We start from the raw sequence: 13,465 nt of genomic DNA, 5'->3' as shown, positions 1-13,465 counted from the left end.
ACAGTATATGCCTCCTCATGTCTGCTGGCTCTGATGTGTCAGGGAGTAGGACCTGACATGACAGTGCTTACCGTTGCAGCCAGCCACACAATTTCAACATTCTTCCTTTTTTTGGCTTGGATATTTTGGTGAAGGTTTTCTAGTAATCCTTTTAAATCAGTTTGTTCTTGAAAATGTGAAATGTCTGACGAGGAAAAAAAAGGAAAGAGAAAAAATGCAAAAGTGTTAGTACTATGCTACACACAGAGTTTATTCAATCTATTTGCAGATGCAACATTCCAAACAATAAATGCCCTTTGGAGCTGAGAGTATCTGAGGATAATCATGCTTACTAATCCCTCCAGGTTTATTCTTCACTTGGAAGTATGCTTTAGTTTTCATTCCCTATTTTGTGTAACTATGGTAATGCCAACTGGTTAGAAAATGTATTTTATCAACAAGGAAAACAGGTTTGAAGATGTTTTGAAGGTGAAGATGATGGTCACTATCCCACTTTAACCAAGGAATAAGAGAAATTTCATGGGATATAATCTCCTGGGTTTTGTTAGTTTGTTTTGTCACTGAGTAGCTAGTCCAAATCAAGAGAATGCATTAAATTGAACATTTCTGGGGTGAGAGAAATCTAAAAGTTCAATTTAAAAAGCATTAAGTCAATTCCCACACAGCAAGTCTCCTCCATTTTGGCATTCTGACATTTTGAATCAGGTAAAATTTTATTGGATGTGGGTGGATATTTTCCATTGTAAGATGTTTAGCAGCATCTCTGAGCTCTCTTTCAAATGTAAGAAGCACCTTTTCCATTATGATAATAAAAATTTGACCTCGACATCGCCAAATTTCCTTGATGGGAAAATCCATCCAGGTTGAAAACCACCACTGTAGGTGTGGTAGGGAAAGAAGAACAGCAGGAGGTGACACGTAATGATATGAGGTAATTGCACAGGGAGTGGGAAGTAACTGGTTGCTCAGATCTCTACTGACAATTAAAGTGTTTAGTGATAAATGACACATATGTTACATTCAATCCTAAGGCAATGAGCAATTACAACACAATTTTCCTTGAGATTTGATGACACTGAATTCAAGGTTAGAATATAGTGATGGAAACAAAGTTTTCTAAAAGAGTGTTGGGTTAATACTGCATGGTATGAAGATGTACTAGTGAATGCATGAAATGAAGTACCAAGAATTCTCAAAGACTCTGACTGGGGCTACAAAAAGGGAAGAAAAGCAAGAACCATGGATTCTAACTAATTTACCTAGTTATATCAGACAAATAGATTATATAATCCTGATTCATATAAAAAACACAAATTTGCTTTAATAATGTTGAGACTTTGTGTACTTTTCAAAACCAGGTGTTTCATTAGCAAAACAACATAGTTGAACAGTTCTTGCATTAACTCCAGAGAACAGAGGATGTATCCCAATGAGCTAGTCTAGCAATATCTACCTAACAAGATTAGAAATGGTTGGTAAAGTAGAAATGCACATTAAAAATTACCATGTATGATCTTGGATTTCATGTCCACAAAATAAGGGTGAAATTCAGATAATTTAGCCTGTATTAGGGAGGTGAGATTTAAAATATTCAAATATAATACATACATAATTCTACTGTATTAGTTCCTAAAAAATCAAATCCTGACTATGTAACTACAGATGATTCTCATGAGAGAGAGGGTTTAACTAAAAATATTGCATCACTAGGCAGAAGACTTTCTGATATACAGGAATTTTAACAAAATACAACCCAAAGGAAAATGAAGGAAAGTTTTGAAGAGAGTTATAAAAGCAGGCCATGTGTTTTAGTCAGGTTTTTCACTCTGGGGACCAAAAGACTTGACAGAACAATTTTAGAAGGGGAAAGGTTTATGTGGTGCTCACAGTTTCAGAGAGCTCCATCCATAGATAGTCAGCTTTATTGCTCTGGGGTCAAGGTATGGCAGAACATCATGGTGGAAGAATATGGTAGAAGAAGGTGGCTCAGGACATTGGCCACCAGGAAAAAGAGGAGAGAGAGAGAGAGAGAGAGAGCGAGAGAGAGAGAGAGAGAGAGAGAGAGTGAGCTCTCCTCGCCAATGACAAAATGTAAACTCTAAAGGCACACCTTCATGGACCCATCTCCTCTAGGCATACTCTACTCGCCTACAGTTACCACCCAGTTAATCTCCTTCAGAAGATCAGCACACTGATTAGATTAAGCATCTCATAATCTGATCATTTCACCTCTACACTTACTTGCATTGTCTCACACATGAGTTTTTGGGGACACCTCCTATCTAAGCCATAACACCAGGATTCTTCAGCTAATCAAATTTAAACTCATGGCATGTGAGGAATAAGATGTCAGACCCACCATAATTTTTTTTAACTGTTGATAAACAGCAACCAAAACAAACCTAGGGTGATCCATAAATTAAAATTATTAGCAGCAATTAAAAATTGTGTACAGGTATATCACTGGCATAGAAAGTGTCCTTGACATGGTTGAAAGGAGAAACTGGTCAGATTACTGAATGAATTTATTCAGGTCACATTGCATGTGTGTGCAAGTGTGCAGGTGCTGTGTGGGTAATATAGCAGAGAGACTTTGGTCTACATATTAGCAGGAATCATCTTCAGGTTGTTGGAGGTAGTATCCAAATTTCCTCCATCTAACAAGGTAGGACAGATATTTCAGAAAATACTGAGTGCAGGGAAATGTACCATGGGTATGGCACAAACCAGTAAGGATATGTGGTCCAAGGCAAAGGCCAGGTAATTTCTTGAGTACTTGGGTATCAAAGGGCTTCTAGCAAAGGTAATGCTTTTGGGCTCTGGGAGCATTTGAGGCCAAGGGGAAAATATCAGCAAATGTACGGAGACATGAGTCAGAATTGTAGGTACTGTTCCCAGTACCTACAGTACTGCAGTTCACAATATCCTTGGAATGGTTGTCCTGGGACAGGATTCACAAAGAGCCTCTTCTGCTATGCTGGGGAATCTGAGATTCAAACTAGAAAATGGGAACAACCGATAAGTTTTAAATAGTGACTTAACCATATCTGGGAGGCCCCTAAGATGTTTTCTGAAGTCAGCTCCCATAAATGGCTTTCAAGTGTCTTTTTTTTTAAATACAAAATAAGACATCTAATTTAATGCAAGATGAATAAGTTCTGGTATTCTCATGTATAACAACTTGATTATAATTAATAATACTTTATTGTATTCTTGAAATTTTTAAGAGGGTAGATCATAAATATTTATACATAAAATAAAAAGGATATGTATTTGGAAAGATATATTAAACAGTTTGATTATGGTGATTAGTTTAGTTGCTCCCATTCCATTTTCAGCCCAACAGTATAGGAGGTCCTTAGGTCACTGGGGGCATGCCCTCAAAGGGCTGGTGGGACCCTGACCTCTTTCTCTTCCTGGAATGATGTCAGTTCTTTTTACCACCATGCACTCTTGCTGGGAAAGCACCACCTTCTCACAGGCCCAAAGCATTGGGGCCCAGTCATCATGCAAAACACAAATAGACAAAAAAATGACCTTTATAAGTGAATTTTTTCAGATGTTTTGTTATAGTAAAGTGAAACTAATACTGTATAGTTAAGTGACTTTTTTCCCCACAAAGTTCATAGTCAAAGGAAGAGTCAAGCCTAATCTACCCGCTCTGATGCCAGTAATTTTCTTCCAAATCTCAACTGGTGTTTTCACGATTAGAGGTGCTAAAAACAGATCTAGTATTAAGATAATAGGGAAGTTTCTACATAAAAACCATTTAGTTTCATTGCTCACACGGATTTTTTTTTTTATTTCTTACATACATGACAATAGTGGAATGCATTACAATCATAATTATCCATTCACAGCACAATTTTTCGTAACTGTATATAAAGTATGTTCACGCCAAATTATGCCATTATATATGAGCTCCTTATTTTTTTTTTGCATTACAATTCTTAATACACCTTTATACCACAATTTATCATATCTCTGGTTTGTATATAAGGTATATTGACACCAAATTCACATCTTCATACATGTATTATAATGATGAGGGTCTTTTTTAATAAAGCCATTTAAAAAGAGATTATATAATTCCTATACATAAATCATTCTTTTGTCCAATTCTATCCCATAGTGTCTTAGATGGTTTTCTTGTTCTTTTTTTTTTGTGTGTGTGTGTGTGTGTGTGTATGGTGCTTTTGAGGGTAGCGTATGCAAATCTAGAGTCTTGCATTTGCTAGGCTAGTGCTCTACCATCAAGCCACATGCCTAGCTCTCGATTTTTTTTTCTATAATGAAAAGCACATCCCTGTCAATCCAATACTTGGACTGGGGCCAACACTTTCAAACTGATAAAAACCCTGAGAGGCAGCTGGGCATGACAGCATATGCCGGTAATACTAGCAGCTTGAGAGGCTGAGGCAGGAAGAGCCCAAATTCAAAGCCAGCTGCAGTAACTTAGCAAGGGCCAAAGAAAGACTCTATCTCAAAATAAAACATATAAAGGACTGGGTATGTGGTTCCATAAATAAACACCCCTGGATCCAATCTCTGGTACAAAAAAAAAAAATTCTAAGAGGCAGAAATTCAAGTCTGGTTCTGGAAAGGAGTATCATTAATAATTCACTAGTAATGATCAGTTTACTCACAGGTAAAGTTTCAAGATGTAATAATAGATTCTAATAATATCAACTAAAATCATAATATATATAGAACTTATATTGATTTTAGTCTTATACTATGTCTTCTCAAATACAAATATACACAATAGATTTTACTTCTGCTACTCACTCCTGAATTATTTTGACACTGAATTTAGACAGTAAAATTAGTCTCTGTATACATCTGCATGGGAATATTTTCTTTCCTTTCAAATGGTACTTAAGAAAGCAGTCTAAGGGAAAGCCACAAGAATGTTCTCTGCATTACTGTTTATAATACTAAACAGTGAAAAAAACCCATGCAAATATTCATAAAGAGAATGGATAAATTGTTTTGTATTTATTCAGTATAATAGTCTATATTGCAATAGGTAAAATGATTAAGCAGATGCCACATTTATCTCCATGGAAATATCATAAAAACTACGCTGAGAAAAAAAATAAGAAAAAATTTTAGCAGTCATACAAGAGAGCAGCAATAATATATGTATATATAAAAATGCATCCTATTCTTATGGTCACATATGAAGAGTACAACACTGAATGCAAAGCATTGATTTTCTCAGAGGAGGTGAGAGTTAGTGGTGGGAACCTGGGTGAGAGGATGGTACAAAAGGAGATTTCACTCTATCTAAATAAATATTCATCTCTTACAAAAATTCCAAAGCTGAGTAATAGATTCCCAAGTGATTGTTATTCATTATTTGTCCTTTTTTTTTGTTAGAAATCTCCATAATTCTTTTAAAAGAAAGCACTGAGACAAAATTCCAAGAAAATCATTTCTAATGTCAATTCCACTCTTTCTTTGATGTGTGGTCTTGGGCAAGTTGCTTAACCCTTTGTCCCTATTTCCTCAACTGCAAAATGAGGACAGTCACCCTGTCATGCTTCATCGACTTGAAGTGGAAAACAATTAATAAAAGTTATGGTAGAAGAGGCTACATGATTAAATTCTGTGTCAACCCTAGAAAACAGAGGGAAAGATTAATTGTTCTGAAGAAAGAGTTCAGAGCCTCAGACGGGAAAAGTCAGCATCTATTCAAGGCAGGAAGTATTCTCCTCGCACCCTTATGGGCACAGCTGCTCCTCATGAGCATTCACAAACCCACTGTCTGTCCTACTACTCTCCAGTGGAACAGAAGAGCCATGTCGAGCCACATTTTTGTAACTACTTTTTCTGGGTTTTGTCAAACAGAATTTCCTCAACAAATGCTCTGGATATGCCACTGATTTGTATCAAAGGCAGGGTCCTGGCAAGTGAATGGGAAGGTGATGACGACTTCTCAGCTGATAGAGCTGTGATGCTAACAATAACCTGACAGTCGCTTCATTCTCTTGTGGTCAAATGAATTCCAGCTGCCAGAGGGTGTTTGAACATGAAATGGAAATCACAGCTGGCTTTCCAGCACACATCCTCTCATTTTCTACTGAGTAAAGCAGACACCAATTTACATGGGATCAGACACACCTTCATTCTGATTAACCAGTATAATGCAGACCCCTTGAAATCAACACAGGTTCGGGAATGGGCATGATCTATGCCAAGCTGAATGTAATCCTGACCTCATTGATTATTTTAAGGGTACACAAGTGACCTATGCTCTTCCAGCCCAGTGAAGCTCACCAGGAGGATAAAGACCTCTTTATCTTTTTGGTTGAGCAGTGAGGTAGCTCAGGACAGTCATCTTCAGTTATGAGGAGATACACAAAGAGAATCACAGTGATGAAATAGGGGAAAGAGTATCTCCCACTAGTCCTGAGCCAGCCCTGTCTCAAAATCTGCTTTACCCCTGGAATCATCAGCTATATCAATTAATGAATTTATTGTTCAAAACAGTTTGAGTCAGGGTTGCTCTCACTTGCAAACCAAAGCATACTAAAGTAAATAAATGGCTATGTATGCACTTTTAACATAGATGAGCCATACTACAAATGAGTACTTTTTATTTACAGTAAGAAAAAAGACCCAGAAGATTATTTCTGGGAAGCAACAAATCAATCGTGATGATGATCTCCGATGAAGGTTTTAAAACTGTGATTCCTTCTACTGAGAGGTGAAGTCTATGGCCACTCACTTTGAATCTGGATAGGCTTGGGACAGTGTTGACCAATACAGTATAGCAGACATGATGCTATCTAACTTCTATGTCCAGGTCACAAGTGACTGTTCAAGCTCCTACCTGATTATTCTCTTGGAATTTACCCATCTCTATTTCTTCTTTTGAGACATTCCCTGGGAGAACTCATCCACATTGCCAGGAGAGGCCCAAGCATATGAAGGGTCCCACTGACATTCTCCAGTCACAGCAGAACCTAGTCTCTAAGGCCAGCTATCCCAGGTGCCAGAATGTGATTCTAGAAACCTCTAGGTGATGCCTAATGTGGTGGCGCACACCTGTAATCCCAGAAGCGTGGAAGGCTGAGACAGGAGGATCGCAAGTTCAAAGCCAGTCTCAGCAATGGGGAGGTGCTAAGCAACCCAGTGAGACTCTGTCTCTAAATAAAATAAAATAGGCTGAGGATGTGGCTCAGTGGTTGAGTGCCCCTGAGTTCAATCCCCAGTACCAAAAAAACACAAAATAAACCTCTGGATGACTAGAGTTCCCAGCCTTTCAGGTGGCTGCCAAGTCACAGATGTCACGAAGCAGACAAAACATCCCTGCTTTCAGTGTTTGACTACTAGCCCAAAGAAACTGTGAGAATAAATAAAATGATTCTGACTTTATATAAGTATACTTGGGAGAGTATGTGCATTGGCAGTAAGTAACTAGAACCACACAATCAAAACAACTTAGAAGGGCCTGTATTTCTATTGGGGACAATGCTTTCAGAGTTCACGTTGGTTAGTATTATACTCTGAAGTATGGTCTCTTTTACTCTGAAACAATCATAGTTAATTGTCCTAGCAAACAGACAAATACAATTGGCAAAAGCCAATTTTACATCTTAAGATTATAAATTGTTCTTTTGGAGAAGATTTATATCTTAAAATTATAATCATTTGTATTTACATCTTAAAATCATAAATTATGTTCTCTGGGAGGTTATAAAATGTTTAAAAATATAAAAATATGTTAAAAATGCTTCCTAAAACCATGTTTATTTAAATTATATTACCAATTTCCAATTTATGAAAAAAGTCAATATAAGAAATCAAATATCAAAATACCAATCTGATCAGAGCTGACGTTTTTTGAGCTACTTTAAGTGTATTTCAAGGTTAATTATTGCTAACAACAGATAAAACAAACTGGAAAAATAATTGCTAAAATGATTTCAAAACATCATACTAAAAATTCTTTAAAATCCCCTTGCCTGATATTGCACAGGGGAGCAGGGCTTGTGATGAGTAGGAAGAAGAAAACAAATTAGCATATTAATCTTTTTTCCTACTTTCAGTATTTTATTTTTAAAAATATCATTCATGATTTGGTTTCAGAATTTCCAATTTAAAAGTCATGTGCAGGCAAGAGAGCTGAGTGGGCAAAATAATTCTTGAGTAGGAGAGGCTCTGAATGAAAGCCCAATTCAGTCTTCTTGGGAGTCAGGTTGAACTGCATGGACAACTACTTTAGGCTGCACACAAGGGACTGAGATCCTGGTGCTGAAGAGACCTGGGTGATCATCATCTTTTCTCCCTGGCCACCTTCCAAGTCCCTGCATTGTAAAGCCATGATAGCAGCAGCAAAAATGCCCATTGGTTGAGCATACATGAAAATCTGAAAGAGGGATTCTTAGGCAGACAAGGAATGTGACTTTGGATGTGATTCCATGCTGTACCTCTCCACCATGGGTAAGGGCCAGGCTGCTGGAGAAACAGACCGAGTTCAAATGCAGCCCAGAGAGGCAGATGCACAAAAAGCCTTGTCAGAAAGGGAAGGGGCTCACCTCTTCCATGCCCCAAACTGACTCCCCAACTGCAGGAAAGACAGCCCAGAAAAAGAGATGGCTGATGGTCTCTTCAGGGCCCTGGACGCAATTAAGAATAAGAGCTTGAGGATTCCCTAATATTCAGCTTTCAACTGAAACCACGACTTGATCTCATGCCATTTATATGTGCTGACTTACAAGACTGGTCTACTGGGAGGCCGGCCAATAAAGCAACTCCTGGAGCATCGGAGATGACATGGTGAGGTCAGATAGAGAGAGAGTGATGGAATAAAGCTGTGTCTGAAGGTTCCACAATGGAAAGGAAAGAGGTAAGGAGGATATGAGGCCTACATTTTATTCCACTCTTTTGACTTGAAGCGGCCTCTTGTTTGGCGGTTGGTCAGGGACATTTGCCCAGTGGCAGTTTATCAATGGCAACACAATTGTTCTTCCATGAGTGTTCTTAGACTGCTCTTCTCTGCTGCATCTGATGAAGACAGCTTTCAATTCTCCTCTTTATCTGACTTCCCAGAAGAGTTCATTTTTTTTTCCCCTGGAGTTTTGTGATATAGAAGTGAGAACCACGAAAGGTGGACAGAAAGAGGGACCAGAAAGAAAAGGTTTTGCTGTGTGATTGTGAAGAAGTAAAATGGTAAATGAAGACTATTTTTTAGAGTGGTAGGCTAAACAGCCGAGTGAATGAAAGTCGGAAAAAAGGACTTAAAAGGTGAGAAGTTGCTAGATGTCTCCTTTTTGAAGTTTCATTAAAGGTTGGAATCAGTTTTTTGTCACTTTTAATTGTTGGTCTGTTTATTTGGTATGATATCATAATGAATCTGAGTCACTGAAGAACTGGAATTAATTCAGGACAAATTCAGATATTCATATCCAAAGGGGATGGAGAGTACTAAGATTTTTCGTGTCCTGCTTGTCACTGCAGGATCAAAGAATAAATCCTACTGGTGATATTTTCAGGAGCTCATCTCTAGGGATGTTCCCAAAAGGGGAAAAACACATTTTTTGGGGAACAATAATAAGGTAATTAGTGATTACTCAAAAAAATTAGTAAAGTTAATATAAATGTGAAAGAGAATAGATAGAGCAGCAAAGAGGTCACTGAATAGAAAAGAGATGCTAATTGGTTCAAACCACAGAAAAAGACTTCACAATCAAATTTAACTGGACGCATAGGTTGGTTGGTGTGTATACAGGAAAAACTCAAAGTGCACCACAGTCCTTGTCTTATCCATCTCTTTAACAATCATTAGTGTAGCATGACATCCTTCTGTCACAGAAACTGACAATGGAAATCCTAACTTCCTTTCCCTGGTGAGATAATGGAAGAATGTACTTTGAAGTACAAGGTATATCATATTAATTATTCTCATTTGTCTGACAATGAAATGCGGGCATTGAAAACATCAAATGTCTCACATAAGTGAGCTTTCAACTGAATTCATGCCTTTTGATTTTATACCATTTATATGTGGTGACTTATGAGAGTGGTCTACAGGGAGACAAGCCAGTCTTTGATGAGTGGTGGAATCTGGAATGTAAGGCTTTGACATTTTAAAGAGTTTCAGTAAAAAAGAAGAAAACGGTAGGATAACTGAAAAAGCTAGGCATCCAAGTCTATATCTGCACATGCTATAGAGTAGAATGAGGCTAACCAAAAGACGGAGGGATTTAAACCACCAGGACCACCAGGGAAGGCAGAAGTTGCATTGATCAATGTGCATGTGGCCAAGCAGTTGGCCGTTTGTATATGTGTATGTGTGTACAGGCAGCGCTACCTGTACTTCATTCTTCAATCCAGTCTCCAAGTTACTGAACACTGAGAGTGTCTGTCTACAGTTTCATGTACATTGAGAAAATTAAGATTGAACAATGTCTTCTATCACATTTATTTAAAAAACTACTTCAAGGGATAGCAGATAAAAAGAAAAGTCTCTGTTTTTTTGCTGCCAGGAAAAGGGCATTAAAACTTTAAGAATTAAAGGAAATTGAACAAATTATGTTTTCTGCATGTGTGAACATATCACAATGAATTCCACCTTTATGTTTTATGTAAAATTATAACACACCAATTAAGAAAAAAAAAACTTCCAAGAAGTAAGTGTACCCAAGTTTCTTTTGCAACAAGTTGAAAATGAATTCATAGTTTGAAATATATAAAAATTAAAATCAGAAAATAAAAACATGGTGTTATTCAGTGAAATGTTCAGTTTTAAAATCATAAATTATAAATTCAGCTAATTTAGAAATCAAGGAATCTATAAATTCAGGTAATATACTTTTAAGTTCATTGCTGTCAGAAGCTGCTAGAAAGCATTGGTATAAAACTGAAAAAAAATGGTCAACTGGGAGTCATTATACATGGAATTTAGTCTCTGTTGTCCCACTAGCTCAGTGTATGTACTTAACAAAATCTATGCTGCATCCCCAAGTCCCTCATAATAAATGATACGGCTGGACTAGATCAGTATTTCTTTAATTATGTCCTGAGGGGCACTTATTTAGCCAAATGCTAATGGATGTCTTATATAATTTTTAATGGTTCTATAATGTCAAGAATACTCTTTTAAACAAAATTAAATAGGTTTAGAAACTACAAACTAGGGTCAGAAAACTATGGCCTGCAGACTAAGCCCAACTATTTCCTCTGCCTTTGTAAACACAGTTTTATTGAAATTCAGCCATGTCCATGGCATACATATTGTCTATGGCTTATTTTGCACCATAATATCAGATTTGAGAACTAATGACAGAGATTGCATGACCCACAAACCTAAGTATTTATTTTCTGTGCCTTTACATAAAGTTTTCTATCCATGCTATAGACCTTCCCTGAACATTCAATGTGGTCATGTGAATTCCAAAGTAATTTCACTAGAGGATCCTTTTATCACTCAACAATTATTAACAGGAATAATGACTTTTAACATAAACTAAGTTGAATTCCAAGATCCAGTAGCTTTCTATTTTTCTCTGATTCTTTGAAAACATACCTAAATGACCCAGTTTACGCCACTTACTCATGCATTCACCAACTATTTATGAAGTAGGTACCATGTGCCAGACGCTGCTTTTGGAAGTTCAGCTATAAAGTCAACAAGTACCATTTTTAAAGGATCACATTGGCTGCTATGATAAGAATAAACAAGGACTGAGAGAGAAAAGACAGAGAACTCAAGGAAGCTCTTGTTATAATCTTGAAGAGATATTAGAATGGTTTATGCAGGATGGCAGCAATAGAGGAGGCTTTATTGATATATACATAAAAGTAAATTCACTCTATTTCTTCATATATTTTGAAAGTACTGCCAATGAGATGTTCCAATGGACTAGAAGAAGGGTAAGAGTTCAAAGAGAGAGAAGAATCAAGAGTAACTCCAATTTAAAAAAATTTTAATTAGGTATATATGACAGCAGGAACCAAGTTTAAGGCATTGATCAGAACATGAGTTCAGAGAAGATAGATGGGCCAGAAATGAAGACATGAAGGTCAATGGTTCATAGATGTATTCAAGGTAGTGAGGCCATGTTCAACAAGGGAGCAGAGAAGAGATATCACAGAAATGTGTGATGATAAGAGAGGGAATAAATAACCATGCTGAACCCACGACTAGATCAAGTAAGACAAGGACAAAGAACCAGGCATTAGGTCTAACAGGGTTCAAATCCCTTCCAAAAAAACATTTCAGAGGAGTTATGAGAAAAGAAGGCTGACTGGAGTAGATTTAGAAGAAAAATCAGTGTAGAAAAGATGGAGACACCTAGAAATCTTCCAATTCTATTTTCATCTGCCCTCTTTTGGACAGTTTCAGCTTTGAGGTTCTTCAACTTGAGGTTGTCCTAAAGGTTATATGATCTCTTAATCAATGCATAGATGGATATCATGTAATTTTATCTGTGCAGAAATAGATATATAAATCTCCCTTATACTGCCAGTTCCTTTTAACATTTTTGTGTATCTATGCAATGCCAAACATATGGCTAATATGTGAAAATTTCCTCTACCATCTGAATGTTTCCAAATATACATATGCTTGAAACAAAATAAGCAAAATATTTGGATGACTAACTGGATTTTCCTTTTGTATATTTGGATGTCTACTTAGAATCAAAGTTGAAATGTCTTTAAATTTATTAATGTAAATTAGTTATATGATAATCAATGTATAATAGGTGTTGAAAGGATACTCATGTTAACTTCAGAAAATCCTAATATCTTTTTTTAAATTTTCACATTTATTTCATTCTGTATTCTTTTGCTGAGCCTTAGTGGGTCATTTACAGGCTAACTTTATATTTTTTTAAAATATTTTTTATTTGTTATTTTTAGCTGTATGTGACAGTAGAATGTATTTTGACATACCATCCATACATGGAGTGTAACTTCCCATTCTTGCAGTTGTACATGATGTGAAGTTACACTGGTTGTGTATTCATACATAAACAGAAAAGTTATGTTGGATTCATTCTACTGTCTTTTCTATTCCCATGCACCCTCCCTTTCCTTCATTCCCCTTTGTCTATAACAATGAACTTCTATTCTTCTCTCCCCCCTGCTTATTGTGAGTTAGCCTCCACATCTTTTTCTATCTTTTATCTTCCAGTTTGTTAGAAATATTAGAATTCTGTACTATTCAGATTATTCTTGGTGCTTAGGAAACTTAGACACTTTAATTTAGCATGACATATTAAATCAAGGTAATTTCACATTGAATGAAAATATCATTCCATCTGAGTTGCTTCATATGTGTGTGTGTGTGTGTGTGAGAGAGAGAGAGAGAGAGAGAGAGAGAGAGAGAGAGAGAGAGAGAGAGAGAGAGAGAGAGAGAGAGCACATGTACAAAGTATAAAGATGGGTGCCATTAACAGCCTGGTATTCACGTGTGCCCTTTTGGTTTGTGAAGTGTTGCCAGTCTATGAGG

At 36.8% G+C, this 13,465-nt stretch overlaps 1 protein-coding gene across 6 annotated transcripts in view; it reads right to left on the bottom strand.

Annotated features, from left to right (window-relative positions):
• Inpp4b (inositol polyphosphate-4-phosphatase type II B) overlaps positions 1-13,465 on the bottom strand; it is a 799,925-nt gene that overhangs the window by 62,183 nt on the left and 724,277 nt on the right. For all 6 annotated transcript variants that reach the window (XM_046459556.2, XM_046459553.2, XM_046459554.2 and 3 more), the window contains one exon: positions 72-184. In XM_046459556.2, the coding sequence (XP_046315512.1) occupies positions 72-184 (113 nt within the window). The remainder of the gene's footprint in view (positions 1-71; positions 185-13,465) is intronic.

The sequence above is a fragment of the Marmota monax genome, unplaced genomic scaffold (assembly GCF_021218885.2).
Source record: "Marmota monax isolate L192 unplaced genomic scaffold, Marmota_monax_Labrador192_F-V1.1 WCK01_AAM20220418_F8-fsc00039, whole genome shotgun sequence".
In the NCBI taxonomy this organism is placed as follows: Eukaryota; Metazoa; Chordata; class Mammalia; order Rodentia; family Sciuridae; genus Marmota; species Marmota monax.
The sequence above is the reverse complement of the archived record's forward strand: the minus strand, read 5'-3'. Positions and strand labels throughout refer to the sequence as shown.